Source organism: Ascaphus truei, chromosome 2, assembly GCF_040206685.1.
Source record: "Ascaphus truei isolate aAscTru1 chromosome 2, aAscTru1.hap1, whole genome shotgun sequence".
Lineage (NCBI taxonomy): Eukaryota > Metazoa > Chordata > Amphibia > Anura > Ascaphidae > Ascaphus > Ascaphus truei.
Window position 1 is genome coordinate 194013241 of NC_134484.1, and position 27214 is coordinate 194040454.

At 44.5% G+C, this 27214-nt stretch overlaps 1 protein-coding gene across 1 annotated transcript in view; it reads right to left on the reverse strand.

Moving 5' to 3' along the window:
- Nucleotides 1-26983, reverse strand: part of LOC142487059 (uncharacterized) — a 137205-nt gene extending 110222 nt beyond the window's left edge. The window contains exons 1-2 of the mRNA XM_075585745.1: nt 26855-26983; nt 563-696 (exon numbers count right to left, since the gene is read on the reverse strand). Coding sequence (XP_075441860.1) covers nt 563-668 — 106 coding nt within the window. The 5' untranslated portion in view covers nt 669-696; nt 26855-26983. The remainder of the gene's footprint in view (nt 1-562; nt 697-26854) is intronic.
- Between the last annotated feature and the right edge of the window lie 231 nt (nt 26984-27214).

A 27214-nucleotide genomic window follows, 5' to 3' on the forward strand; every position in this document is an offset into this window, starting at 1 on the left:
GTGCAAACAAAATGTGCCCCGACACAAAAAGAATATGTATCCAGAAAGCTAAAACCCTACAAATTGCATTAATTTTCTTAATCACACATTCCACAGTAAATCGTGGAAATCTTACATTCGTTTTCCAGCATTTGACTAAATTGTATTTTTTTAGTACGTTCCTGATTTTTCTGTACCAGTGCCATTGCTAATCTTTGACTCAAAAAAAAACCCCTAGACATTCATGAAATGTGTGTAGCAAAAAAAAATAAAAAATATAATTCAAACTAACACTCATGATATTATAGCATCAATTGTCAAAGACATAAGAAAGATAAATAATACTGTTATCTGGGCAGCATAATAATACTTCACAGCAAACAAGCGCAGTAAATAACATCTCAATTCTGAATCAGTACAGTATGTTATCCAAATGAATGCGCATTGGCTATGCTTTATATGTAGCATACATATCAAAAGAATCATGCCACACAGAATGTACTACTACTGTATACTGTATAGCATAAGTCAATGTGGAACTGGATACAACATATTAACAGATAGGATCGTGTCACTTGCATACCAGCTTGGATATCTTCCTCTTCATCCTCGTCTCGGAGATCTTGTCCAAGAATCGAATGTATAGACAGACTCATTGTTATTATTCTTAATGCCCACGATGATCTCATTTTGGCAAGAATCTATGTTTTGAGAGATCTGAAACATTAGTAAAAGAAAAAAAGAAAATACAAATTATTTCAATTTGCAGTTGTAATAAATTTAGTAATTAGTTCTTGTAAGTTACACCCATGTTGGTAATGGTAGTAGTAAGTGATGGACCAACAAGATCTTCACATATAAAATACTGAAGTGCATTCATAGCTTTTGAAACCTGACAGGTGTCTTCGTGTGTACACATATTTTATATTTAGGGGAAAGATAATTAAAAGCAAAATGTCTTTCATTTTTACTTTATATGTGTCAGATTTTTAGATTTCTCTATAGATTTAGTTTTGTTACAATGAAATATGCAATTGCAATATGTATAGTAATTGCATTTACTAAGGATGGACAGGTTCGTGGGTTGCAAATGCAAACTTTGGAATTAATTTGGATGCTCAAATTGAACTTCGGAATGACCGTATGAATCTGAGCAGAATTCACGCCTCATCGTGGGCAATCTTTTTACTTTTACGAAAAAAGTTTCAAATTAGAAAACATTTCCTGCTTATTTTGTTTATTCCCACATAATTACAACAAAAAAAAAACAAGCGTGTCATGAATCATGAATTTAGTTTTTTAGAACCAAAACACCGGTAAAAGTGCCACCCTTTGAACTTACATCTATACGTATATCTAAAAGGTTTGTTAGCGAAATATTTGTATTTCACATACGACCAAACAAACAAAATATAAACTTAGAAATCAAACTTTAAATAAGCCTTTGGTCTCTCTCCGAGGTATAGGTTTTCAAGGAGGCATTGCCACTAATATTACTGTTACCAAGAAAGAACAGTACACATGTATCTAGTTTGGTGACATTAATGTAATAACAGAAATATTTAAGGGTGTCACTCACAAATGTGAAAACATGATGCAAGTGCCAAAAATATGGCCCATTTCCTGAATGTCATATACTATCACCCCACATGAGCAACATCAAGCATCGCATGTGTCTGCATTAAGTGATAAAGCCCCCAACTGATATATAATGTACTTGGTTTGAGAAAGGGCATATCAGGTCCATCCCATACTATGTTGTTATGTCTTTCTCTTATGTGATGGTGTATAGTATTTTCCTTTTTTTTTTTTTTGCATTTGTATCTTTCACTTTTTTTTTGCTACATAAAATCATTATATTTTACTGTTTCAGAAGAAACGTTTGTGGGTTTTTTTAAATACTGGAGCAACCCGCACTATTATTATCAGATTTTCCGCAGGAATATTAGGAGTGTCCTGCTGCTTGTGCACTCTTCGTATACTTTATTTGTTTTTCATTCTCCTTTTCCTCCTTTTTTAAAAATGTTTTGTCACTATAATAATACTATCTGACGACCTCATTTTTTCTATATACAAGTTTGTGTTTGTAAATGTCAATGTTCTGATGTTATTCCTGCCACCCTATGTGTGTGTTCTACAATGCATATCTCTGCTGATAGTGAATCATGACATTCTGCCAAATCAACCCACGTCACATTTATCAAGACATTGGTAACTCCTCCTAACGTCTGCTATTGGCACTCCCTAAATCGCAAGTTGACGCGCATGGTGCAAAAGACCTTATTACATTGATGCAAAAGGAATCCAGATAAAGATCATTCAATTTGTATACATTTTGCCACAAATTTGTCTTTATGTAGCATTTATATATCCTCTAATGTTTTTGTTTTTTTAATGTGAAAATGGACAACTGTTGCCTCCCTCAGTGACTTAAATAGCTGTAGCAGGAATGGAAAGAATCAAATCAAATGGAAAGAAAATGTACTATTATTATATTTTCCATTTCCATTCCAATGAATTCTTAGATAACCATACTGTACTATTTGCTCTGTAATAAAGTTTATGAGTTAGCAGAATTTGCACACAGACTCCCGGGATGCTCTAGTTGAACCACAATCACTCACTGGAACCTGAGCACACATTATTTAACATTTAAGCTTCTACATGTACTGACCAGTGGGTTGCGTTTGCAGAAGTTAGGAATGTACAGTAATTACTGATTTCATTTTATTGAAAGAGACATAGGCCAGTAAGATACTGTATCTGGCATAAAAGATTGTTTTCACATTCTAAGCAAAATTACACCTGACAATGAGGATAATTTTACACGAATGATGAATCAAAGCCTTTTCATTGTGAATGTTCCTAAGCCATGCCTGAAGTAGTATACATTCGATTGAAATGAAATATAACTATCAATTCTTCCGACATACCCCCCAGGACTACACAAATTCCCTCAGCTTGTTCATGTTTCATTGGTCTTTACTCTTTCAATAGCTAGAATGAAAGTCATAGGTAACAACATGTGCCCTCTGTTTTGCTGAGTGATTTATGCTGAAGGGTGAAATGGTTGCCTTTGTTCAGATGCTCAGCTCCATTGACTTACAGTTGTGCTCATTTCTACCATTTATCAGCCTTAACCTGCACTAGCACATTTTACAACACTGTCTATCCTACAAGACAGATCTCGAGCGCTTTGCGTCTTCCAATGGTCAAAGTCCCTTGAAGCTAAGGGTAACAAGCTACCACATATCTGGAAGACACGAGGCAGCACTTTATTTAAGCTAGAGTAAAAGGCAGCTCTGAAAATATAATCTGCTCCCCTTATTTTTTTTTCTTTCTTTTCCTGCTAGTTTAAAAACAACATTTTGAGACCTTGTAATATCACTACTTAAGGAGTTAATCCAATTTGTCATTGGATGTAGTACCAAAACGTTTTGTCTTTTGTTATATAGATTAGGTCAGGGGAGCACAAACTTTTCCAGCTGCGTCCCCGTCTTCCCTGCTAACCGCTAAGGCAATTAAGGGATTAACTACCAGTTCCATGTTTATTGTGGGTAGTGGGTGAAGGTGGTATTTGGCCATTGGTGGGTGTTTAGGCTTTGTGGGGCATTGCGGGAGGAGTTAACCCCTTCATTACCATAGCAGTTAAAAGCGCTACGGTAATGAAGGGTTTAACCCCTCCCGCTACCCACTAAGGGCCAAATGCCAACTTCACTCATCGTCGCTACCCACAATAAATATTTTAAAACACAACAACTCTCCTACCCACCTCCTCTACCCCCTACCCTCCCCCCCCCCCAAACACATACAGTACAGTAATGGGCAAAATTACTTTTATCCAGATATGGATAATAGCTCATTTGTCCATTATAAAATCAAACATTAGCCAGTCAGCATTAATAAAGTAAATAAAATGTTCAACTTACCCCTGCCATCATGAAGGGCGTCCTCTTCAGCATACTGCAGGTCCATGTCCTCCAATGCCAGCAAGAATACAAGAAAAAATACAATCTAATGGCCCCTAACACTTTAATCACCTTAGCGGTTAATAAACACTTTAGTAATTAAGGGGTTATCTCCCATCCACCAGCTGCCCACCCGGGAGGCCTAACCACCCACCCTGGACCCTCTATACCCACCCTCTACCCATTGATTGGCACAGTGGCATATCATACCCATATAATAGGAGACAGAGAAGCCCAATGCTACATCCAACATGACAGAAATACACAGTAAAATACTTATATATTCTCTTGAAGTAGGGTCATTTAGTTTAACCCTTTGGCCAAAGCGTTGTAAGCTTGCGAGCCACGTCAAGGCAGACACCTGTTCGCAAGTCCTAACACTACCAGATAAAATACTAATATACCTCTATTAGGATTAAAATTCTCATTTACCTCTATTAGGAGGGAGAAAGACCACATTGGGTCTATATCCAGCAGAATGAGGCACTTGCAAACTAGGGAAGTGGGGAGGGGCGGGCTTAAAACCTGGGAAGGAGGAGCCACTAACCTCCACCAGCTGGAACAGCTGAGAATGGGTTAACAAAACACAGAACCCCAGTAAGCTCTTTTTGGGAACCCCTGAGCCCCCACAAAATATATATATGTATGTGTGTCAAAATGGAGTGCTATTGAGCGTGGCATATGTATACAACAGACGACAGAGAAGCCCAATGCTACATCCAACATGACAGAAATACACAGTAAAATACTTATATATTCTCTTGAAGTAGGGTCATTTAGTTTAACCCTTTGGCCAAAGCGTTGTAAGCTTGCGAGCCACGTCAAGGCAGACACCTGTTCGCAAGTCCTAACACTACCAGATAAAATACTAATATACCTCTATTAGGATTAAAATTCTCATTTACCTCTATTAGGAGGGAGAAAGACCACATTGGGTCTATATCCAGCAGAATGAGGCACTTGCAAACTAGGGAAGTGGGGAGGGGCGAGCTTAAAACCTGGGAAGGAGGAGCCACTAACCTCCACCAGCTGGAACATATTAGTATTTTATCTGGTAGTGTTAGGACTTGCGAACAGGTGTCTGCCTTGACGTGGCTCGCAAGCTTACAACGCTTTGGCCAAAGGGTTAAACTAAATGACCCTACTTCAAGAGAATATATAAGTATTTTACTGTGTATTTCTGTCATGTTGGATGTAGCATTGGGCTTCTCTGTCGTCTGTTGTATACATATGCCACGCTCAATAGCACTCCATTTTGACACACATACATATATATATTTTGTGGGGGCTCAGGGGTTCCCAAAAAGAGCTTACTGGGGTTCTGTGTTTTGTTAACCCATATAATAGGAGCATGATAAGCCACTATAGCAGTCAATGGTCAACCTAATAAAAATAATTAAGGCCAAAAACACACACTAATCAAAGGAATACACAAGTACCTAAACACCCCAACAATAAAAGAGCTAAAAAGCCTCAACTACACATCAATTACATTAATCTATCACTAAAAAAGCTAAATAATTCCAATAATGTTATTCCAGAACATAAGAATACAAATAAACACCTATCCAACCAATTAAAGAAATCAAACCAGTAGCCAATACATCAATTAATTTATTTAAACCAGTAACCAACAAAACAAATAATTAATTTAAAACGCTAACCAATCCTAAAATGTACTAAAAACAAGCCATCCAAATTCAAAACAATTTAATCCAAACAATAAACAGAAATCGAAAAAATTACAATCAATAGAAAACAAGCATTTGCCAAAAAAAAAAATACATTGGCTGTCACTTTATTTATCTGTACCCTAAAGTGGCACAGATTAATACAGTATCAGTCAATGGGCAAGCACAAATATAAAAAGAAATAAACACAATGAAAAAACTGAAAAAAGACATTTACATAAATTCAATATTTTACTTACCTTAGAGGTCTTCACCCTCCGTATCCTGGCATTTCTGGAAGCTCTCGACCCGTGATGTCATCACCGGCAGTCCATCCCCATCCACCTTGAAGATCAGGAACAGGTAACAAAAATCTTCTTTCACCTTCTTCTATTTTCTTCTGTAATTATTTTCTTCTTTTCTTCTATCTTCATTTGTCAATCTAAAATCCCCATGTTAAATTCAAATGGATCTTGCCACGTCAACTTCTTCCATTAAAATGAGACGTACAGGCCTTATATAAACATTTTAGGGTCAGATGGTACAGCTTCAATCGGATTGGAGCTGTACCATGTGCCCACCTCTTTTTTTTAAGGATGTGGCGTCATCTCCAATGGAGGTCCGTCACATCCTTAAAACCACATGGCTATATCACATGATATTACAGCCAATGGGATTGAAGACAATCCCATTGGTTGCTGTACCATGTGATAGGTCACATTAGTTCAAAAGGATGTGACATCATCCCTTAATGTGCCGGTATCCCCATGCATTTTATTCCCACGGTCACGTGACGCGAGACATTTAAATGCATAGGAGAAACCAGCACCCCATAACGGGCTTGTATCTCGGGAAGCAGGTGGTCCCCGGACCTGAAATCAACGCGGTTCTGCTCCGGAGACTCCCTGCTCATGTACACTAGTATGAAAATGTCTATTAAAATCTTTCGATCGCTGGCGAGATTTGCACAGGGAGAGGCGGCTCTCTCTGTGCAGCTCTCTCTGCAGCTGAAAGAAATCGCCGGGTAAGACCATTTTGGGAATTTTGCTTCCACAGGTAATCAAGGCTTTCTGAATACCGTGATAGCAATGGTAAAAAAAACTGGCGGCGTAACCGGCCCGGCAATTTATTTTATGAAGGCTTACAGAATAGGCCCCTTAATTGGTAACATTTGTAATTTACCACACATTCAAAAAAGAAATGCATAACTTTTTCCAGTCTTTATTTGAATAGTGTCCAGATCCCTGTTTAAACATGTGCACTGCACTAGCAGGCAAGTTATAAACTTACAGTATCTGTCCTTCTTTGTTAAATACTCTTTTCTTGAGCCCTCACAAACTTTATTCCATCATGATTTGCCAACCAGATTGTTTTACAAATTCTTTCACATAAAACTAATATTAACTTATCTTGTCCTATGTCTAGTAAAAAAAGTAATGATTTATTATTTACAATGCCCCTTAAGGTACATGTACAGAGTCATACTTCATTGTATTGAAATATAATAATGGAGGGACACCCATAAAAATTATGCAAAAAATAACTAAAAGATAGTGAGGTTTGCTGTATTTCTGCATATACTCCCTTCCCTTGATTATTGTTGCATATCTAACAATAGGTTTTTAAAGACGTTTGTATTTGAAGTATTTAAAAAAGATTATGACTTGTTACTTAATGTATGGACGTTGTGATACCCATACCACGTTGCAGCCTCTTTCAGTTTCAGATTAAGGCCAGAAACATTGTATTTCTCTATACTGGGGATTTATTTGCAGCGATAAATCATACACCAACAGGCCCACTGTCCCTTTAAGTAAAAAAGAAAACGTAAAATAAATACCTATTCCCGTTAGGGAAAATAACTCCATTCCATTGGAGCAGACGTCCCCGCTTCAGCATAGCCTCGCATCCTTCCTTCCTAGGGGAACTCTGCCCCATGTGAGCTCAGAGAAACTCTCCTCTGTAAATGCCAAGGACAGGACATCCCCGCTTCAGCACGGTCACTCGTCCTTCCTTCTTCCTGGGATTAGCAACCCAGGCAGTCCCAGCAGGCTATGCATCCACCGTCCAGCGGACCTGGGGTCTGTGCCAGCTTCCACAGCTGGGAGAACTCTTCTGTGTCCCCTTCCCTGACGGAAAACAGCCAGTCTCTCTCTTGTGCAAGGTACTTCCTGCCTTTTTACACCTTCACTTAGGAGTGCTGTCTTAATTGGTACCAGGTGCAGCAAGCTCACAGCGAGAAATTTAACCTCCTGCACACTACATCCTATCCACTCTGCTAGCTCTTTAGTCCATAAGGACAGTGACTCTGTCACAACGTGTTCAAATGGCTGCAATGCTCAGAGCATGTATCATTGGTTGTCATTAATGAAGAACAGCAAAAATCCAGAACATTTAAGATGTTCTAATCAAATGAAAAAAAAGACCACAGGAAAAAAAATGAAGCATAAATCTGCAGTATTAATGGATACAGATGTACCTACACTAAGTTACTTGTAGTAACCTATATGTGTATACAGTAGTTCTAAAATATAGTATACGTAATGGTCCCGCAGAAGTGTAGGTGTGTTGTGATACCTTTTAAAGGACCAACATGAAAGTTCTTGATAGATGAAATTATAGAGAATAGAGCTTTGCATACCACACAGATCTCCAGTCCTGAAGAAGAGACCTGGTCTGAACACTAGACATTAATTTAATTTATCCTTTTTCAAAAGGGTGTTACAACCTACAATTAATCTACTCCTATACTCATTTGAGAAACATACAAAAACACGGCCATACTACAGCCATTCCTCGCTTATCCAACGTAATGCGTCCCATAAACCGCCGTCGGATAAAAGGGTTTGTGGCATTGTGTTATTATTGGCATTTTCATCAGTAAAACCTTCTCGGCAAACTCAACAACTTGCTGTAGCTTCTCAGTTTGCAGAGTATTATAATTGGGAATGGACCCAATTATGTCTATATGAAGTATTAGTTAGTATGTTTAACTTACACATGTAGCCCTTTTTGTGAATCCCTGCTTTAAAGGAACTACGGGTGTTGTGTATACCTGTGGCTTCAGGAGCTCTGAGCCTCCGTTGTTGTGGGAGCCTGGGGTCATACCCTTACTTATCATGGTGCAGCGCCTCCACTTACCCAGGATCCCCATATTAGAGAATCTACCCTGAGCAAGAAACATAACAACAGTATTGTGCAACAGGCAACCTTTTACTATAGAGATTAACTAACGGAATCTTGCAGAGTATACATGACATGTATAAGACCCTTATACTCTACATAACATAACGTAACACACACACAGTGGCTCAGCCACACCTTGCTAGGAATAATGTTCTGTACACAAGTGGCTCTGCCACTCTCCCAAGGAGTATGTCCGGTAACTAGTATCTGTATAGAATAGTATGATGGCACACTGGTGCCCCCAATTAGTTAGTGGGAGGCGGGATCAGCGCCTGATGACCGGTGTAGGTGCACTTGTTGACTAACGATACCTTCCGGTCACTACGGTGACCACACCACTTCACACAGGGTCCCTAGTGTTGCTCCAGCCTTGCGCCGACACTCCGCTGTGCTGTGCAGTCTGTTCTCCAGACCAAGATGGCGTCCGCAACTCCGCAGCTGAACCCGCACTAAAGGGATACGTCCCTAACTGCTACGGCCGTCCCTAAAGAGGCACCCTACGATGACAGGGGTAATGCTCCTCGGGGCTGGGGAATGTCTCTCACCTAAGCGGAAGGGTCACTGACCCTCCGCTCACGCACACAAGGTTCCGCCACCTTCCTCCTTCACCTCTCACTCGTGTCTCCCACCGCCCACACGCATCCTGTCTCTTCATCCAGAGTCTCGCACCCTATTGGTCCTCAGCCTCAGCTGACTCTCCCACAGTTCAGAGTTCAGAGTGCAATCCCCAAAGTCCCTCCAGATTGGTTGCCTTTCGCGCGCTTCCCTCGCGCATGCGCAGCCTGACTATTCACACAGTGACCTTACTGGCAAAAGAACAGTATGGCGCTTCCTTTATTAGTGACAGCGCGGAACCCTCATATATATGTATACACATCCTTACATTCTCCCCTCTCCAGAATCCAACGTCCCCGCTGGACTACCTAAACAACATATATATGAACTTATTTACACAGCCCTCTCTTTCCTAGATCAGGTTACACATTTAATTGAACAGTACCACCATAGCTTGCATTCTATGCTGAGCCCACTGCTGAGCCTCATAATGGGGTGCCCCAAATTGATCATATGCCATTCGCATGGGAGGCTGACTGGTTCTTTGACTTCGCCGAGGTTGATTCTCCTCTGCTTCCTCAGCAGAGTATCCAGTCTCAACTGGTGTTTCCATCTCTACCCTTGAGGGGTTTTCAGCATTGGTAAAGTCTCTCTGGGGTGTGAAACATGGGCTTTGCGGATCTAGGGACTGACTCACGGGAGTCAGAGTGTCGATGTTCGGGCCAAGAGGATCTTTACCCGTAGCTCCTTCGGGAGATGCCCCCGCGTCCGGAAGGCCCCTTTGAGAGGTTCCTTCCATTGGATCCTCAGAGGTGGCAAATTTTACAGTCTCTAGGCCATCCTCTGGGTTTTCAACTTCTCCATCTATTGGTGTAGCGGGTGATTCCAACTCGTCGTTCCCTACTTGAGGTATGGGAAGTAGGTGATTCCTATGCCACACTTTTATGCGGCCTTCAGAGTCTTTGATCTGATACACGGGAAGGCCAGGCATCTGTGACTCCACCTCGTACACACCTTCCCGCCACCGGTCCGCCAACTTATGTTTCCCAGGAACACCTAAGTTGCGTAAGAGGACCGCGTCCCCGGGGTGAATCTCCTTGTGACGTACTTTGTGATCGTAGCGTCTTTTATTTCCCGCATTCAATTGTGCTGCCGTTCGTTCAGCCAATTTATAAGCCTGCTGCAAACTGTCCCTTAGACGCTGTACATATCGAAAATGCGTTCTGTTGGATACCCCATCGGTAGATATCCGCAGTCGCACATCCACCGGTAACCGGGCTTCTCTTCCGAACATCAAAAAGTACGGGGTGTACCCGGCGGACTCATGCCGGGTACAATTATACGCATGTACCAACGCCTCGACGTGCTTACTCCACTCCGTCTTTTGTGGGCTTGTCAGAGTTCCTAACATATCTTACAAGGTGCGATTGAACCGTTCGGGCAAAGCATCCCCTTCGGGGTGGTACGGGGTAGTACGTGACTTGGCAATGTTCAGTAGTGTGAGCAATTCCTTTATCAGTGTACTCTCAAAGTCCCTGCCCTGATCAGAGTGAAGCCGATTTGGTAATGCATAATGAATTAAATACTTCTCCCACAGGACTCGGGCCACCGTTACGGCCTTCTGATCTTTCGTAGGGAACGCTTGGGCGTACCTGGTGTAGTGGTCAGTGATCACGAGAACATTACTAACGCCCCGACTGTCAGGCTCGATACAGAGAAAATCCATACACACCAGATCCATGGGGCCCGAACTATTCAAGTGTGCCATGGGGGCCGCCCTGTTGGGCAGTGTCTTCCTTTGTAAGCAGCGATTACACCTTCGACAATGCTGCTCCACAGACTCCCTCATTCTAGGCCAGTAGAACCTATCCTGCAGTAGCCCAAATGTCTTATCAATGCCCAGGTGGCCATGGTCATCGTGAAGGGCCCGAAGGACTAGGGTCCTCAAGCGTTCCGGTAGAAACAACTGACGCCGATCGGGATGGTTATGATATGGTATCACCCGATATAACAAACAATTGTCCATTTCGAACTTCCCAAACTCATTCAACAAGAGTTTCACCAAATTTTTGGGGGCTTGCTTCAGTATAGAAGGATTATCTTGTTGTACCGCTTGACGGGCCAGCTCCACTATTGGGTCTTGAGTTTGGTAATGCACTAGATCCCTCCACAAGATGATATTATCTTCCGTGATATTCATCCCTTCTCGACCTTGATAGGCCTGAGGGATGGCTCGCGAGTGGCATCCCAAAGAGTCAGCAACCCGTAATTCCGAGAATGCTACCTGGTTGTCGACTACCGAAGCCACGGAGCAGAGAGCACGAATCCTGGGACCCGGTATTTCTTCCCATACTTCCTCGTCAGGGGTAGATTGAAGGCCAGGTCGACGAGACAGGGCGTCGGCACCTATGTTGGTGGGTCCGGGTTTGTATTTAAGGTTGAACCTGTAGTTGGCCAGGGCAGCTAACCAACGGTGTCCCGTGGCGTCCAATTTGGCGGACGTATTTATATATGTCATGGGGTTGTTGTCCGTGCGTACTTCGAACTGTACCCCATACAGGTAGTCGTGCAGCTTGTCCACCACGGCCCATTTTAGGGCCAAGAATTCCAGTTTATGGACCGGATAGTTCTGCTCACTAAGTGTAAAGCTTCGGCTCGCATAGGCCACCGGACGTAGCCCTGTCTCATACTTCTAATGCAATACCGCTCCCAGCCCGCTAAGGCTAGCATCGACATGTAGGACATATTCCCGTTCTGGATCCGCATAGGCCAAGACCGGAGCCTGAGTGAGGCTAGTCTTTAAGTTCAGGAAGGCCAGCTCACATTCTGGGGTCCATTTCTCCCCAAAGGGCGTCTGCGCCGTGACTCCCTTTCTCTCGGTTTCTCCTGGATATACCTTTAGAAGATCGTTCAACAGCTTGGCTTTGCTAGAGTAGCCTTCCACGAACCGCCAGAAATAGCCACAAAATCCCAAGAACGACCGCAACTCCTGAATATTCTGAGGCCTGGGCCAGTTCACTACCGCTTCTATCTTCCCGGGATCGGTGGACACCCCTTCGGCCGATACGATGTGGCCCACATACGTCACGGAGGACCGACAGAATTTACATTTGTCCAGAGACAGTTTGAGGCCCTCCTCCTGAAGTCTATCCAGTACCTTCATTAGTCTCTCGGAGTGTTCCTCTAGAGTTCGCCCGAACACTATAATGTCATCCAGGTACATCAAGCACTCTTGCGGGTTCAGGTCTCCGAGAGTCTTTTCCATTAATCGCTGGAACGTGGCGGGTGCCCCACAGATCCCTTGCGGCATGCGGGTGAACTGATAAAACCCTAGTGGGCAGATGAAGGCCGTCTTTTCTTGGTCCTCCTGGCCCATGGGTACCTGGTAATACCCCGACCTGAGATCGAGTACGCTGAACCATGTACTTCTCATCAGAGCGTTCAGTAGATCTTCGATTCGGGGCAGCGTGTATTGATCGGGAATGGTGCGGGTATTTAGGGTTCTGTAGTCCACGCATAGGCGTACGGTCCCGTTCTTTTTGCGGACTACCACGATGGGCGATGCGTAAGGACTTCGGGAGCCTTGCACGATCCCAGCCCTCTCCATTTCGGCGAGTAACCGTCTCACTTCGTCTACGTCCCGTGGTGCGAGCCGTCGAGAATGTTCCCGGAAGGGAGTAGCATCACTCATTCGGATGGTGTGACGGGCACTGCGGCTGCACCCCACATCCATGTCACTAGTGGAGAACACATGTTGGCGCTTTTGTAACTCGATCCGCAGCCTTTCCCTCCATTCCTCGGGGAGCGGAGAATCCCCAAAGTCGAATTCTAGCCGGGATCCGGAGGTATGACCATAGTTACGGGGTCGCCCCGTTACGCCCTTCTCTTCGGGGGTCACGGGGTATATTCTGCCCAGCGGCTGGCGCCGATCAATGCTCATGGGATATGGGGAGATATTCTGCACATATACCCAGGTGCGCTCAGGGATTTTTCCAGGCCACTTCTTGACGGAGGCCAACACCTCGTAGCCCAGCCGGTGCTCATCCTGGGCCACACTTTCTAGGGAGAATAGCTGATCCTCCGGGCGTCGGCCCGGGTAGTGACATGCGGCGACCATCATTCTTCCTTCCCCCGGGGGAATTTGAGTCAGTCCCCACTCTTGACTATAGAGCATTCCATGCTCTTCTTCAGTCGCGATTTTGCCGCAGACCTCTTGGAGAGCGGGGCAGGCGGCTAGGGCCAGCAGCGGGGCTTCTCCCGCCTCTTGCAAATACATGCGGAACACCGAGCGCACAATGTCAGCGTTAGTACCCAAGATGATCGGAGCGCTGGGGTGATCCTGAGGTTCAGGGCACACCAAGGCCTCCACTTCCATGGGATGATGTTTACCAGTGTTCAGTTGGGGAATGTCTAACTGCACCTTTACTACGCCGTCTATGGGGTAATCCTCATGACTCAATCCCCTCAGTCACAAGGCATCCGCAGAGAGTAACGTAGGTGTTGATCGTAGAAGGGCCGGTATACGATGGTCACCTGAGATCCCGTGTCCAGCAGTGCGGCGGCGTAGATGCCTTCGATAACTACCCGAATAATGGCGGCGGGGCCGATTCGGCTGCTTGGGGAGGGCAGCGACGCCCCTCCATCCTCCAGGGTCTTGCACGGCATCGACTGCGCGGGCCGGGACGCCGTTTTCCGTAAGGTGGGGCAACGGGCACGCAGATGTCCCATCTTTCCACACGCGTAGCACTGCATTTGGCTGATGTAACTCTCGCTTCTCCCGGTTGGTGAACTTCGCCCGGTCGGGAAACGAGGCCGGGGCGTCACTGGTGCGCTGGCATCCTCGGGGTCGGGGTCCCCAGGCTCGGGCACGTCGGCCTTGGGTTCCACTTTCTTGACTTCCTTACCCCCGGGCGGGGGCTTTTTCCCAGGGGCCAGGTCACGTCCTAACAGCACCGTCTCGTGTGCTTGGACCCGATCCATTAGGTCGTGAAACGATAAGGCTTGCCCGGGCGTTAGGCAGCTACTAACCCGCACCGACACGGGGTGTAGGGGCAGGAGCCCCCTCAACAGCTGAGTGGTGCGCAGTCCATTGGCTTCTATCCTTGGCAACACGCCCTTCCTCACCAGATTCCATAAATCCAGGTGTAGGCGCCTGAGGAAGTCGGATACCATTTCCCCTTCCTTCTGGGCTAACGCGTGGAATTTGGCCATCAACGCATAAGTGTCCACCGGAGCCCCATACGCCTTTGTCAGGCAGTAGATGAGATCTGCTGCATCAGCCTCCGGGTTGTCATCTCGGTAGTAGTGCAACATGTGGGACGCGGGGGGCCGTAAGCACTCAACGATGCGTTGTCTTCGGACCGCGTCCGTGCAGGTCCATTCAGGCAGCACCTGTTCTGTATGGTCCAACCAGTCCTCTATCCCTACTTCCCCTTGTGGCGTGGGTTTCTCACCGGAGAAGGCCTTTAACTTCCTATACTGAAGCGACTGAGTTGTGTTGTGGAGAGCGGCTGCTATCGCGGGAATAGAGGTGTCTCCCGGTACGCTATCCCCGACTGCGGGGTAAGTGTCCAGTCTTGATAGGCTAAGTCGGTTGAGGCCAGACCGCAGGCCGGGCGGGGTGGACGAGGAGCCTAGGTTCAGGGCTGCCGGCCAGTGAGGTTGCAGACCACGGTCAGGGGAGTGGTCAGGGCCCCCAGTCGCGGCACCTACTGCGGTTGTGTACTCTCTCTGTGGGGTGGAAGTGGCCAGGGGCGCAGAGGTGTCCACCTGGACTATGGGGCAGCGCACTCCCGGGGCCTCTGGCAGCAGTAGTATACGGGGCAAGGCCTCGGGGCATATATCTTGTTCAGTGGCATACAAGACCCGACGCCAGGCCTGGTCGCGGTCATAGAAGTGGTCCTGTACTTGGGCATTGTCCAGGAGCGGAAGCTTGCGGACCTGCTCGGTCACTGTACCTAGCGAGATCGTGGCGGGGACATGGCCCAGCGCGAAAGCACGATTCAAGGAACCCCGCGCCGCTGGGCCCACTTGCGCACCTCGGGCGCCGAGGGCACCGACATGATGTGGGTTGGTTGCACAATAGAAAAAAAATGTGGGGGCACCCCAGGTCTAAGAATCTCAGCAGCGCCTCCAAATGTAGCCCTTTTTGTGAATCCCTGCTTTAAAGGAACTACGGGTGTTGTGTATACCTGTGGCTTCAGGAGCTCTGAGCCTCCGCTGTTGGGGAGCCTGGGGATATACCCTTACTTATCATGGTGCAGCGTCTCCACTTACCCAGGATCCCCATATTAGAGAATCTACCCTGAGCAAGAAACATAACAACAGTATTGTGCAACAGGCAACCTTTTACTATAGAGATTAACTAACGGAATCTTGCAGAGTATACATGACATGTATAAGACCCTTATACTCTACATAACATAACGTAACACACACACAGTGGCTCAGCCACACCTTGCTAGGAATAATGTTCTGTACACAAGTGGCTCTGCCACTCTCCCAAGGAGTATGTCCGGTAACTAGTATCTGTATAGAATAGTATGATGGCACACTGGTGCCCCCAATTAGTTAGTGGGAGGCGGGATCAGCGCCTGATGACCGGTGTAGGTGCACTTGTTGACTAACGATACCTTCCGGTCACTACGGTGACCACACCACTTCACACAGGGTCCCTAGTGTTGCTCCAGCCTTGCGCCGACACTCCGCTGTGCTGTGCAGTCTGTTCTCCAGACCAAGATGGCGTCCGCAACTCCACAGCTGAACCCGCACTAAAGGGATACGTCCCTAACTGCTACGGCCGTCCCTACAAAAGCGGCACCCTACGATGACAGGGGTAATGCTCCTCGAGGCTGGGGAATGTCTCTCACCTAAGCGGAAGGGTCACTGACCCTCCGCTCACGCACACGAGGTTCCGCCACCTTCCTCCTTCACCTCTCACTCGTGTCTCCCACCGCCCACACGCATCCTGTCTCTTCATCCAGAGTCTCGCACCCTATTGGTCCTCAGCCTCAGCTGACTCTCCCACAGTTCAGAGTTCAGAGTGCAATCCCCAAAGTCCCTCCAGATTGGTTGCCTTTCGCGCGCTTCCCTCGCGCATGCGCAGCCTGATTATTCACACAGTGACCTTACTGGCAAAAGAACAGTATGGCGCTTCCTTTATTAGTGACAGCGCGGAACCCTCATATATATGTATACACATCCTTACACATATTTTATCAAAATAATCTTCTGCTAATAATTCTCTTCTTCCAAAAAAAGTTTCAAAAAGATGCACTTTAAATTCCTATCAGAACCTCATTTAAATAACAAAAAACACTCCAAAGCATATGATCAAATTATGTTCTCATCATTATGTACAGTATATACACCCACAAGAAATAGCAAGGATATGACAAGGGTTTATAATTGTGAGTAGCACGGTTTCCCCCAACCTCTGGGAGATGTTACTCTGCTACTAACGTGGTGGGGTGCTGGCATTCCTGTGAGGGTCAGGAGAGCTGAGTTGGGCCGCGCTTATAGTGACGGTGATGCAACGTTGCCCGAAAACAAATGCATTGTGGCTGCTGCGTGCACTTATAGTAAGCGCGAGGGCGACAAAGCGGCGGGGCGACATGGCAACACGATTTTTGTAGCCGTAATTATTTGATTTTTCATGGGCTGTCGCCTCATGTGACAGCCCCTGAACCAACGACGCCGAAACAAAGCGAAATACAACTTTCGCTTGCGGCGACAGTGACGGGTGACCTCACGCGTCACATCGCCGTCGCCGGTTCTATAGGCGCGGCCAAATCTGTGATGTTGAGGAGACCAGGACAGGCTTTTGATGTCATCATCTGGTGTCCAGGGTGTTAGCACTTCCAGCTTCAGTGAGCATCCAGTATTCCTGGAGATAGGTCCCACTGTAGCACAGTTTCTCATTCCCCTGCCCAATTACTGCAGACTCAGGCAGGGATATATAAAACAAGGGCTTTATTAAGCAGTCACTGCAGATGGTATTTACAGCGGTGCAGGTGCATAGAAAGGGTCTCCAGACTTCTGGATGGTGCGGGACCTCTGATAATGATGAGGCCTAGATAGCATTTAGGTGTACTGCCAGCCCTTTATGGGCTGGAGGCACGCTCATCCCAAATAGGAGGGACTCACAGCCTTTCCACTCTTCAAAGTAGATCTCACACATCTCTCCTTTGGGAGGGGGAGAGCAGGACTCTCTTGCTAAGGGGAGGGCTCAATGTCTGTACCACTATTGGCTGTACGCAGACAGTGATCACCACCACTTCAGTCACTCAGAGAGTCAGCAAGGGGGGGTCAAATCCCCTAGGATAAACCTGTCACAGCCTGTAGGTCTATCAGTGCTTCTATGACAGGAGGCAAAGAGGCAGTCTAGACCACCTAGGCTACATGTGGATTGGGCCTTAAAATGCTTGTCTAAAGGAACACTGAAATGTGTCCAAAAATAAAGTTCGAATACGAACAATAATGCCATTCCAATGATTTTGAAGAAAAAGCTATGTAATTTATTTAAGGAATCAACATTTTGGTCCCACTATGTACTTTTTTTTTTTTTGAGATATAACAGTGCAAAACAACAATGCTATACTGTATATAGACACAAGTGACTGTGACCCATGCAATTAAGAAAAATCGCCAAAACACTCAATATGGCTAAAGCAATGCACTCACAGCAATATGGTTGCTAAGCAACGGAGCCAAACAAGATTGCTGGGATGCACGCATGTCGTAAAGTGTTGTGACTGTGTTAAGTACTAAGAAACAATAATAGTGAGTGTATTTCTATGACAAGTGTATGAATAAAGTAAATAATGTTAAATTATAAGATTGATAAAGAACGTGTACTAAATTATGTTTTTTTTTATATATATATATATATATATAAAATCTCAAATGTCGACACTTGGAAGATCTATGGGAGAATTATGATATGCTGGTTACAGAGTAGACAGGGGTTAGTGAGAAGGTAGAGGTTATTGCAGGCAAACACGCTCGATAATTATAATAAACAAAAGATAGGAATGTGGCATAATAGTACAGAGGGATTGCAGCAGTAAAACACCTTGCACTACACATCTTTTCTTTTGCTTTTCTTGTTCTAGGATTGAAGCAGGGGTTCTCCGGAGCTGAACCCCATTCATTTAAACTCTATGGACCCCCTGCTTCCAGAGATACTTACCTCCATAGCGGTGCCGGTATCTCTGCATCCAGGAAATTTGTGTGCCTAATGAAATGGTGGCAGAAATCACATTCTAGGATACGGTGGTTTTCATAGATAATGGCAAGCTTGGTACAAGGGTTTTTCATTAACTGACGGATAGGAACAACCTTCTGGATGGCAAAAGCCATCATACCTCTTCATTGAAGAAGGGACTCCCTTATTCCCAAATGTTGAGAGCAAGACAGATGACCAGCAATCCATTGGAGGTGGAGATTGCACTTGAAGTGATGGCGGACTGATTCAGAGAGAGAGGGTATGACAATAAAGAAACTGAGCTTGCCCTCATTAAAGCCACAATTCCAACTAGGGAAGAACTTCTCGGACAAGCCATTAGTCAAAAGAAGTTGGGTCGCTTCAATGTAGTTTCCACATATAATACATCTTCAAAGCTGATACAAAACAGTGTATCAAGAGAAAGCACCTTTTGGTGTGAAACGCGTGGGAGGAGATTTTTGTCCATTTTTGTTTGTTTTTTCATGTTTTTTATTATGTAACTCTGATTTTTTGTGTGTCTGCTGTCCTACCAATCCTTTTTTGTTCTTGTAGGAAGATGAGGCCTTAAAATGCTTGTCTAAAAGGAACACTAGAAATGTGTCCATATCACTGGCACTCACAGCATTCTAATGTTTTGAGCTCTGTTTCTCACTGAGTGCTCGGACCTGTAGCTCCCTCCGCCTGGCTTCCTTTAAAAGCAGACCATTTCCTCTTCCTGGTTGATAGTTTAATATTCTTTGTGGAGCACACCTGAGATATCTGTGAGATATTCTAATAGCTGATTGACTACATATGTGAGCGGAACGCAGCTCAAAGTATGAAGTGACAGTGCTGCTACCCATCCGCTGGTTTATTTCACACTACTAAAGCGGTTGCGTAGCGTAGAAGAAGTTGTAGGTTCTAATCCTGTTGGGCCTGACACCAGTACCCCTTGCCAGTCACTAGTTGCCTTAGGCTTGCCTACTCAATATACTTTTAGGAAGTGTGGGATGTGACTCATTTAAATATACTTTGCATATCCATTAACATATCTCCCAGAATACCTTAGGTGTGCTCCTTTTTGAGCACAAGTATCTATTCCTAATTTATTTGGAGGGAAGTTTGAGGGTATATATATATATATATATATATATATATATATATATATATATATACACACACATACACACAACTGGAGACTGCTAAATTGAAGTTTCGTCATCCTCCTCCTCAAACCCCTATTTCAGGGATTTGAATTGTGGGTCTGTTCCGCAGATTCCGGATTTCTAAAATCCATGGAACGAATTTGCACAGTTACAAAAAAAATTGCTTTTTTTTGGTCACTGATCCACAGATAAAGGAAACTGGCTAATCTACAGCGAATTCCAATTCTGTTGAAAATGTTGCCAATCCCTAGCTACAGTGTATGCCACTAGATTCTGATTCTTATAGGCTCTGACTCAAGTAGCACCTCACCAGTGGCAGCTTGCTTAAAAACTGTTTATTTATTGTATTGTAAAATAAAAAAATATGTATGCAAATGAATCATTTATTTTTATAAAACGTTCTCTCTACAGTACGGACCAACTTTATTTGAATGCGGCTAGAGCCGCAAGCCAGGAGGTTTCCCGGCTTTCTAATTGAATCCCCTCGGCGTGCCGCGTGTCACTGATGCAAGGTCACGCTTCATCGGGAGCGTGCGCGCATGGCGCGCGTGCCCAGGGCTCCCCGAGGGAGCCCTGGTGTCCCGCGATGTGGGGGATGGCGGTTGGGGGCTCCAGGGGACCCGGCGGATAATTTTATTTGCATGAATCTAGCACCCATAGTTTGATACACTTGACAGTGACATGGAGAAATCTCACCTCCCTTCGATGAACACATTTATGCTTATGTTGGAGAGGAGAGACCACAATTTAGGAGAGGGATATTTCCCTGCCTCCTCTTTCCCTGCCTCCTCTCAAGCAAACGCCCAAACCTGCTTCATATGGAAGTCCCATGATCAACATTTATTGAAAAGGTCCATTAGAAGTTGTTGACAGATAAGGACCACTTGCCCCCTATTCAACTATTCTCCCTGTGTAAGGCACTAAAGGGTACTTGTATTTCCTAGGCACTGCGTTACTATTTTCAGATATACTCCATTTGCACATACTATACTGTATGACTGGCTTTGCCATAACTACGGGCAATTAACTGCTTACAATTGTTGGTAAAATACTTACTATCCTAGTCCTGAACAGGGTTGCCACCACTCTGGGTTTGACCCGGAGATTATGGGTTTCGGTCACGCATCTCCAGGCTAGGGGTTTACCTGAGAAATCTCTGGGCGGCGGTATCGGCATTTCCCCCTGAAGGGTCCCATCAACATGGCTCTGCGACATCAAATTGCATTGTGTTGTCATGATATTGGGACGTTACGTGAAGTCACAGCATCACGTTGCCATGCCAATGGGACGTCAGCAAATTGACACTGCATGGCGCCACGACGTCATGTGACATCACTTTGTCATGGCAACACAGCGCCATTTGACGTCACGGAGCCATGTTGACTGGACCTTGCAGGAGTAGATGCCACCGCATGCCGCAGCTGGAGAAGGTAAGAGAAATAAATATATAAATAAAATAATACATTTAAAAATGTTAATTCAATTGCAAAAAGTCTCCTTCAATAGGTGGCAACCGTAGTCCTCAACAATACTGCAATACCTGAAATCTTATGAAAGATTTTATTTTAATCACACTATTGCTACAGAGATATATTGTGCATTGTTGTTTGGATGCTTTCAGTGTTTCTCAACCCAGGTCATGTTTTATGGATAACCAGCTAATCACACATTCACATATACGATAAGTGCAAGCACGTGCTTAGTAATGAATTAATTACTCTAAATATCTGGTGTGGCTGGAGTGTCCAAAAGACACGGAAAACCCCTGCTCCAAATTCCCTTGTGATGCTCCTTAGCAGAGTAGCCATGTGTAAAATTGGTGTACATATCTCTCTCTTGCTGTGCAGTAACTCCTGTTAAAAGGGCAGGGTTGCCAGTACTCATCATGGAGGTTTGCCCTCAAACCCTGTGATGTGTAAGATAGTAGCAAAGGAAGTGGAGGTAGCAGAGAAGAGACAGCCAAGCTGACGGCTGGAGCCTCGCCCAAAGTGAAAACAGAGAAGGCCGATCCCGGAGAATGGGGATCCCTACTGATGATAGCACTGGGGAAGAGTGAGACTGGGGCCTACTACCGCAGCGAGAACCCGGAACCTCGCTGTCGGTCCCCTGCGGAAGTACCCCTACCAGTCTGCCTCGTCGGACGAAGAGCAAGCAAGCCCGATGTCGGTGGTGATGCGCCTACCGGCGGGCCACTACAGCGGTGCTGAAAAAGAACCAGCACTTACCTGTGATGTGGAGGAGCCGAGTCTCGAGAGTTCTCGATTACCTGCGCTGATGCGACCGGAGCGGATGAGTCCCACGGCCGTTGCGACTCCCATCGAGCAAGGAGAAGAGGACCTCATCGCAAGCCAGTGGAGTGGTGAGACACCCTCTTACCTCCAACGAAGATGCGTTGTGACTTTCTGTTTGTCACACGTGGCCATATTTGTCGTAAAACTCAAATATCTTGGGAAGTACCCCATGCTTCAGGTACATAAACAAAAACAAAAAAACACAGGTCTGCTGCTTTGTAGCAGCATTTCATTCAAAATCCTATATGTGTTTTATTTATTTTTTTAGAAATCAGTTTTCAGTTGTAGTCCCCTGCTAAAACCAGGTCTGTTTTAGCATGGAGGCTAGGGCAGCACTCTGGCAGGGTAGGGGTTAAACCCATTACACATGGTCCTGCATGTGAGCTGGCTCAGAGATGGGATACAATGTTGCAGATCCCAGGCACATGAGGCTTGACTCAAAGCTAGGAAAGTGTAGGCCATGTGACCGGTGGGGGGACAGATTGCTACAGCATGTTTTGCCCAGAAACAGAGAAGGGGAAAGGTTAACACCCCCTGGGTATAAGAGGTGAGGACCCACCCTAGAGAGAGAGTACCCATCACAGCGCTGACCCTGTGAAACCAACTCAACTGTGGCAAGTAACACAGATCAAGAAGCTTCCTAAAGAGTGCGACAATACACTCAACAAGAGAACTTGGAATAATGAAGCTCAAGCCTCCATATCCAATATCACCACTGACAGATTTAATCTGTCAGTCAGAACAGAACGGTCTTAGAGAGAGAGTGTTCTGGGGCAGACTATGCTAGGTGCCCAGTGCAACAGAGGTTCCCATGCTGCAGAGAGCAGGGCTGTAGTCCAGATCTTTGTAGGGATCTGGCGCTGAGCCTGCTTCATGCTTAGCCAAGGTCAGTGTGGGTCCAGGGGGAGGGAAGGGAGCAGGATCGTCAGGAACACCCAGAAAGAAACATATAAATACAGATCATGGTGTGGTATGAAAATACATATGAGTCAGAAATCCGGAATTACTTTGCTCTTATGAATAACCTACTTACAAGATGTAAGGTTTAAACCAGCGTTTGTATAAGTAAAGATGAATATACTGGCTCTTCTATTTGGGATCGCAGGCTGCAGCAGACTGGTAGTTTAAATGGTATGCCTGCTGGGACAATATATAATGTGAACACAGTCACATAAAGGTATCTTTTTAGGGCAGCGGCGGCTTGGCAGATGGAAAAAACGAAAAGGTCCTCCACTCCACTCAAACTTCCCTCCGCGAGGGTGCCCCCTCGTCCGGTGCCGATGGATGGCGTCTGTCGTCACTTCCTGGCCTGGTGGTGACGACTTCCGGTACGGGCGGGATGATCGGAGGGTTGGAGGACTCGCCTAACCGTAGCTGCACCTCTGGGGTAGGAGCAGGTTGACAGACTGCTTCCTTCCTTGATTCGGCTCAACGCGTTTTACTGCATCCGCAGCTTCCTCAGGAGCAATGATTGTGTCCCATAATGGGTGTTACTTAAATAGCATCTTCAATTAGGACACTAATTGAAAAAACACTTGATTACATTACGCACAGATTCTCCCACATGGGTACATAATACTGTGGTCCAAAAATTACGGCGCATATAAATACATATATTAATTTTATTCACTCTCATATGAGAGGTTCTAAAAGATAAAATATAAATTAAAACATATTATAAAAACTAAAAATCATCATTAAAACTCGGATAGTTGGTAATTATTAGAGAAGGTCCATACATAGAGGAAGAGAGAGAGAACATAGATTAGCAAAGTAAATGCAGTGTATATAAAATCAGATAACAGCATATATATATATAAAATTAATAAAATTTCAATTAAATTAGATTATTTACATATATCAAGATAATTAAAGTGCAAGTGCAATATTTAAAGGAAAGGTGCAATCTCAAAATCCACATTAAGACCGTTAGGTGTCAGTGTATTTAGTTTATGTAATCAGTACATCTCCCTTCTACTTAAGTCTAGATTTCTATCCCTTCCTCTCCAATGTTGTACTACATGCTCAATTGCAGTGAATTTTAATCCTGCTGTATTGGAGTTGTGGAATATAGAAAAGTGCTTAGAGACATTATGGGACTGGATACTTCTTCTGATATTGCTCAGGTGTTCTAAGATGCGTATCTTAATTGCTCTTGTGGTTTTACCCACATATTGTAGCCCACATGGGCATTCGAGGAGGTAAATGATGTAATTTGAAGTACAATTCATATATTGTTTTATTTTATATTCTTCATTTTTATTGTTACTCATGAATTTCTTTTTTTCTTGGTTTTTGTGTCCGCAGGCTTTGCAAGAACTACAACCATAGAAACCCTCCAATTTTTGGAGCCATCCATCTTTCTTTGTTTCCAATTTCTTTAAAGCACTTGGAGCTATCATTCCCTTCAGGTTTTTTGCTTTTTTGAAGATAACCTTGGGGTGCTGTGGCATATTGTCTTTCAGGATAGGGTCATTTAACAAAACATGCCAGTGTTTATTAATTATTTTCTTGATATTGTTTGACTCTTTATTAAAAGAAGTTAAAAATGCTGTGTCAAAATTTATATTGGGAGTTTTGTCTTTATTTTTAGGTACTATTAAGTCCTGTCTATTTAGACAGTTAGCCTTGTCAAATGCTGCGTCCAGGAGGTCTGTCTTATAGTGTTTCTCAACAAAGCGTTCTTTTAGTATGTTACACTGATCATTAAATACTACTGTATCAGTGCAATTACGACGCATCCTTCTGAACTGATTATATGGGACATTGTCCATCCATAAATTCTGGTGACAGCTTGTACGTAAGATGTAATTATTACTGTCTACTTCCTTAAAATAGGACCTAGTTTTTAACGTACCATTCTCTATATAGATAGTAAGGTCTTATTTATTTTTTTAGAAATCAGTTTTCAGTTGTAGTCCCCTGCTAAAACCAGGTCTGTTTTAGCATGGAGGCTAGGGCAGCACTCTGGCAGGGTAGGGGTTAAACCCATTACACATGGTCCTGCATGTGAGCTGGCTCAGAGATGGGATACAATGTTGCAGATCCCAGGCACATGAGGCTTGACTCAAAGCTAGGAAAGTGTAGGCCATGTGACCGGTGGGGGGACAGATTGCTACAGCATGTTTTGCCCAGAAACAGAGAAGGGGAAAGGTTAACACCCCCTGGGTATAAGAGGTGAGGACCCACCCTAGAGAGAGAGTACGCATCACAGCGCTGACCCTGTGAAACCAACTCAACTGTGGCAAGTAACACAGATCAAGAAGCTTCCTAAAGAGTGCGACAATACACTCAACAAGAGAACTTGGAGTAATGAAGCTCAAGCCTCCATATCCAATATCACCACTGACAGATTTAATCTGTCAGTCAGAACAGAACGGTCTTAGAGAGAGAGTGTTCTGGGGCAGACTATGCTAGGTGCCCAGTGCAACAGAGGTTCCCATGCTGCAGAGAGCAGGGCTGTAGTCCAGATCTTTGTAGGGATCTGGCGCTGAGCCTGCTTCATGCTTAGCCAGGGTCAGTGTGGGTCCTGGGAGGAACTGCAGGCAAAGGGGAACGTCTGCAAGAGATACATGCTGAAAACCTGTCCTGTCTATGCTGTGTGATATGCTGATTCTACTAACAATAAAGCAAGCATCAGTTCCTGGTGCCCTTTTCTACTTATTCTACTCCTCACTACAGCCTTGGCCTGGATCCACTGGAGAAGCCCTGAGACAAAGGTACAACTGGCTGAGCTACACTACGCTGAAGCAGGTAGCAATCCTGTTTGCAGTGTAAGAGAGACTGATTGCTTGTACACCCTATCTTCTGCAGCCGGGTGGGGATAGGGGTGTTACACAGATATTAGATAATACTAAACTTCTTTAACTTGTATGCCCTTTTACATTTTTATAATGTATTAAGCTTCCTTGGGTTGCTACAGTATAGCAACTATTTAGGAAGCCACACAACTTCGTCTTTTGAAATAGGCAGCCATATATATTGTGTGCCCTCAGAAGCAGAATCTTCACCGATCGATCACAGGAGAACGGATCCATCAGCAGCTTAGATAATTGCATTGCTGTAAATGTAAGGAGCTACTGCATTTATTAAAAGAAAAACAAAGACACAGGCAAGCAGAACTGCCCCTATTGCTTCCTACTTCTAATACCACCTTATTGTTTAATACATTTTTAAGTACTGACAGAATATAGAGGCAAGCATCATTTATTTAGGTGGTGCCAGCATGAATTTGCACTCACAGAAACAATTACCCTTGCACCCTAGCAGTTAGAGGGTGGCAAGGATCTGCCCCCGTTTACTTTGCGAAAGTTCTATCAACATTTGTAAGAAATGTGCTAAATCTGTGAAAAATATATGCATTTCTCTTCATTTTTAATGCAAATATTAGCCGTATTTGCCAATATCTGCCAACTTTATTTTACCTTTTATTTTTGTAAAAGTTGTCTTTATATTACTGTATAAGAAAAATATTTGCAGTTAGAAGTTTTTAGTGAAGTTAAACTGTACACTGTATATCCACCATGCCTCTTCCATTCTATAGAAGACACTGCAATAAAGATATTGTCAGCACACATCACTACAGCTGTTCCAAGTTACAGTACTTTGCTTACCTTCCATAAATTGGTACTGTACACTGTGACAACACAGTGCAAGCAAGTGCAGGGTGTTGTGACAAACATCAATGACATTTTCAGTGACAAGAAAACGTCCGTTTTGTGTTTGCTGAAAATATTGGAGAGCAACAATGACCTTCAAAATTGTTCAAGAAAGACTGGATTTTTAGATCATGAAACAAAAACAAAAAAAAATCAAAGACATAACTCAAACTTACCTTAATAAATGTTAGAGGCAGCTGAGGCTGGATGTCAACAGGTTGTCAACTGTGATTAGAATGAGTTACTTTCTGGTAGGTTGCAGCAGTTACAGGTCCTGCAGTAGCTGAAGCAGCCTCCTGCTTCACTTGTACACATCCCCATGTCAGAAGCCGTGTTGTATATAATATATACACAGGCTGCCTAGCTCTGATGTCACAAGAAGCAGTGCATGTCAAACCCTGCCCACTATGGAAAAGGTTAATTATAGGGGTAGTTAAAACGTTAAAGAATAAGAGGGTGGAAATGGGAAATGGGATTAGAATAACCAATAAGAAGGGGTTAGTAAGTAAGAAAATATGATAGAGAAGGGAAGTGTA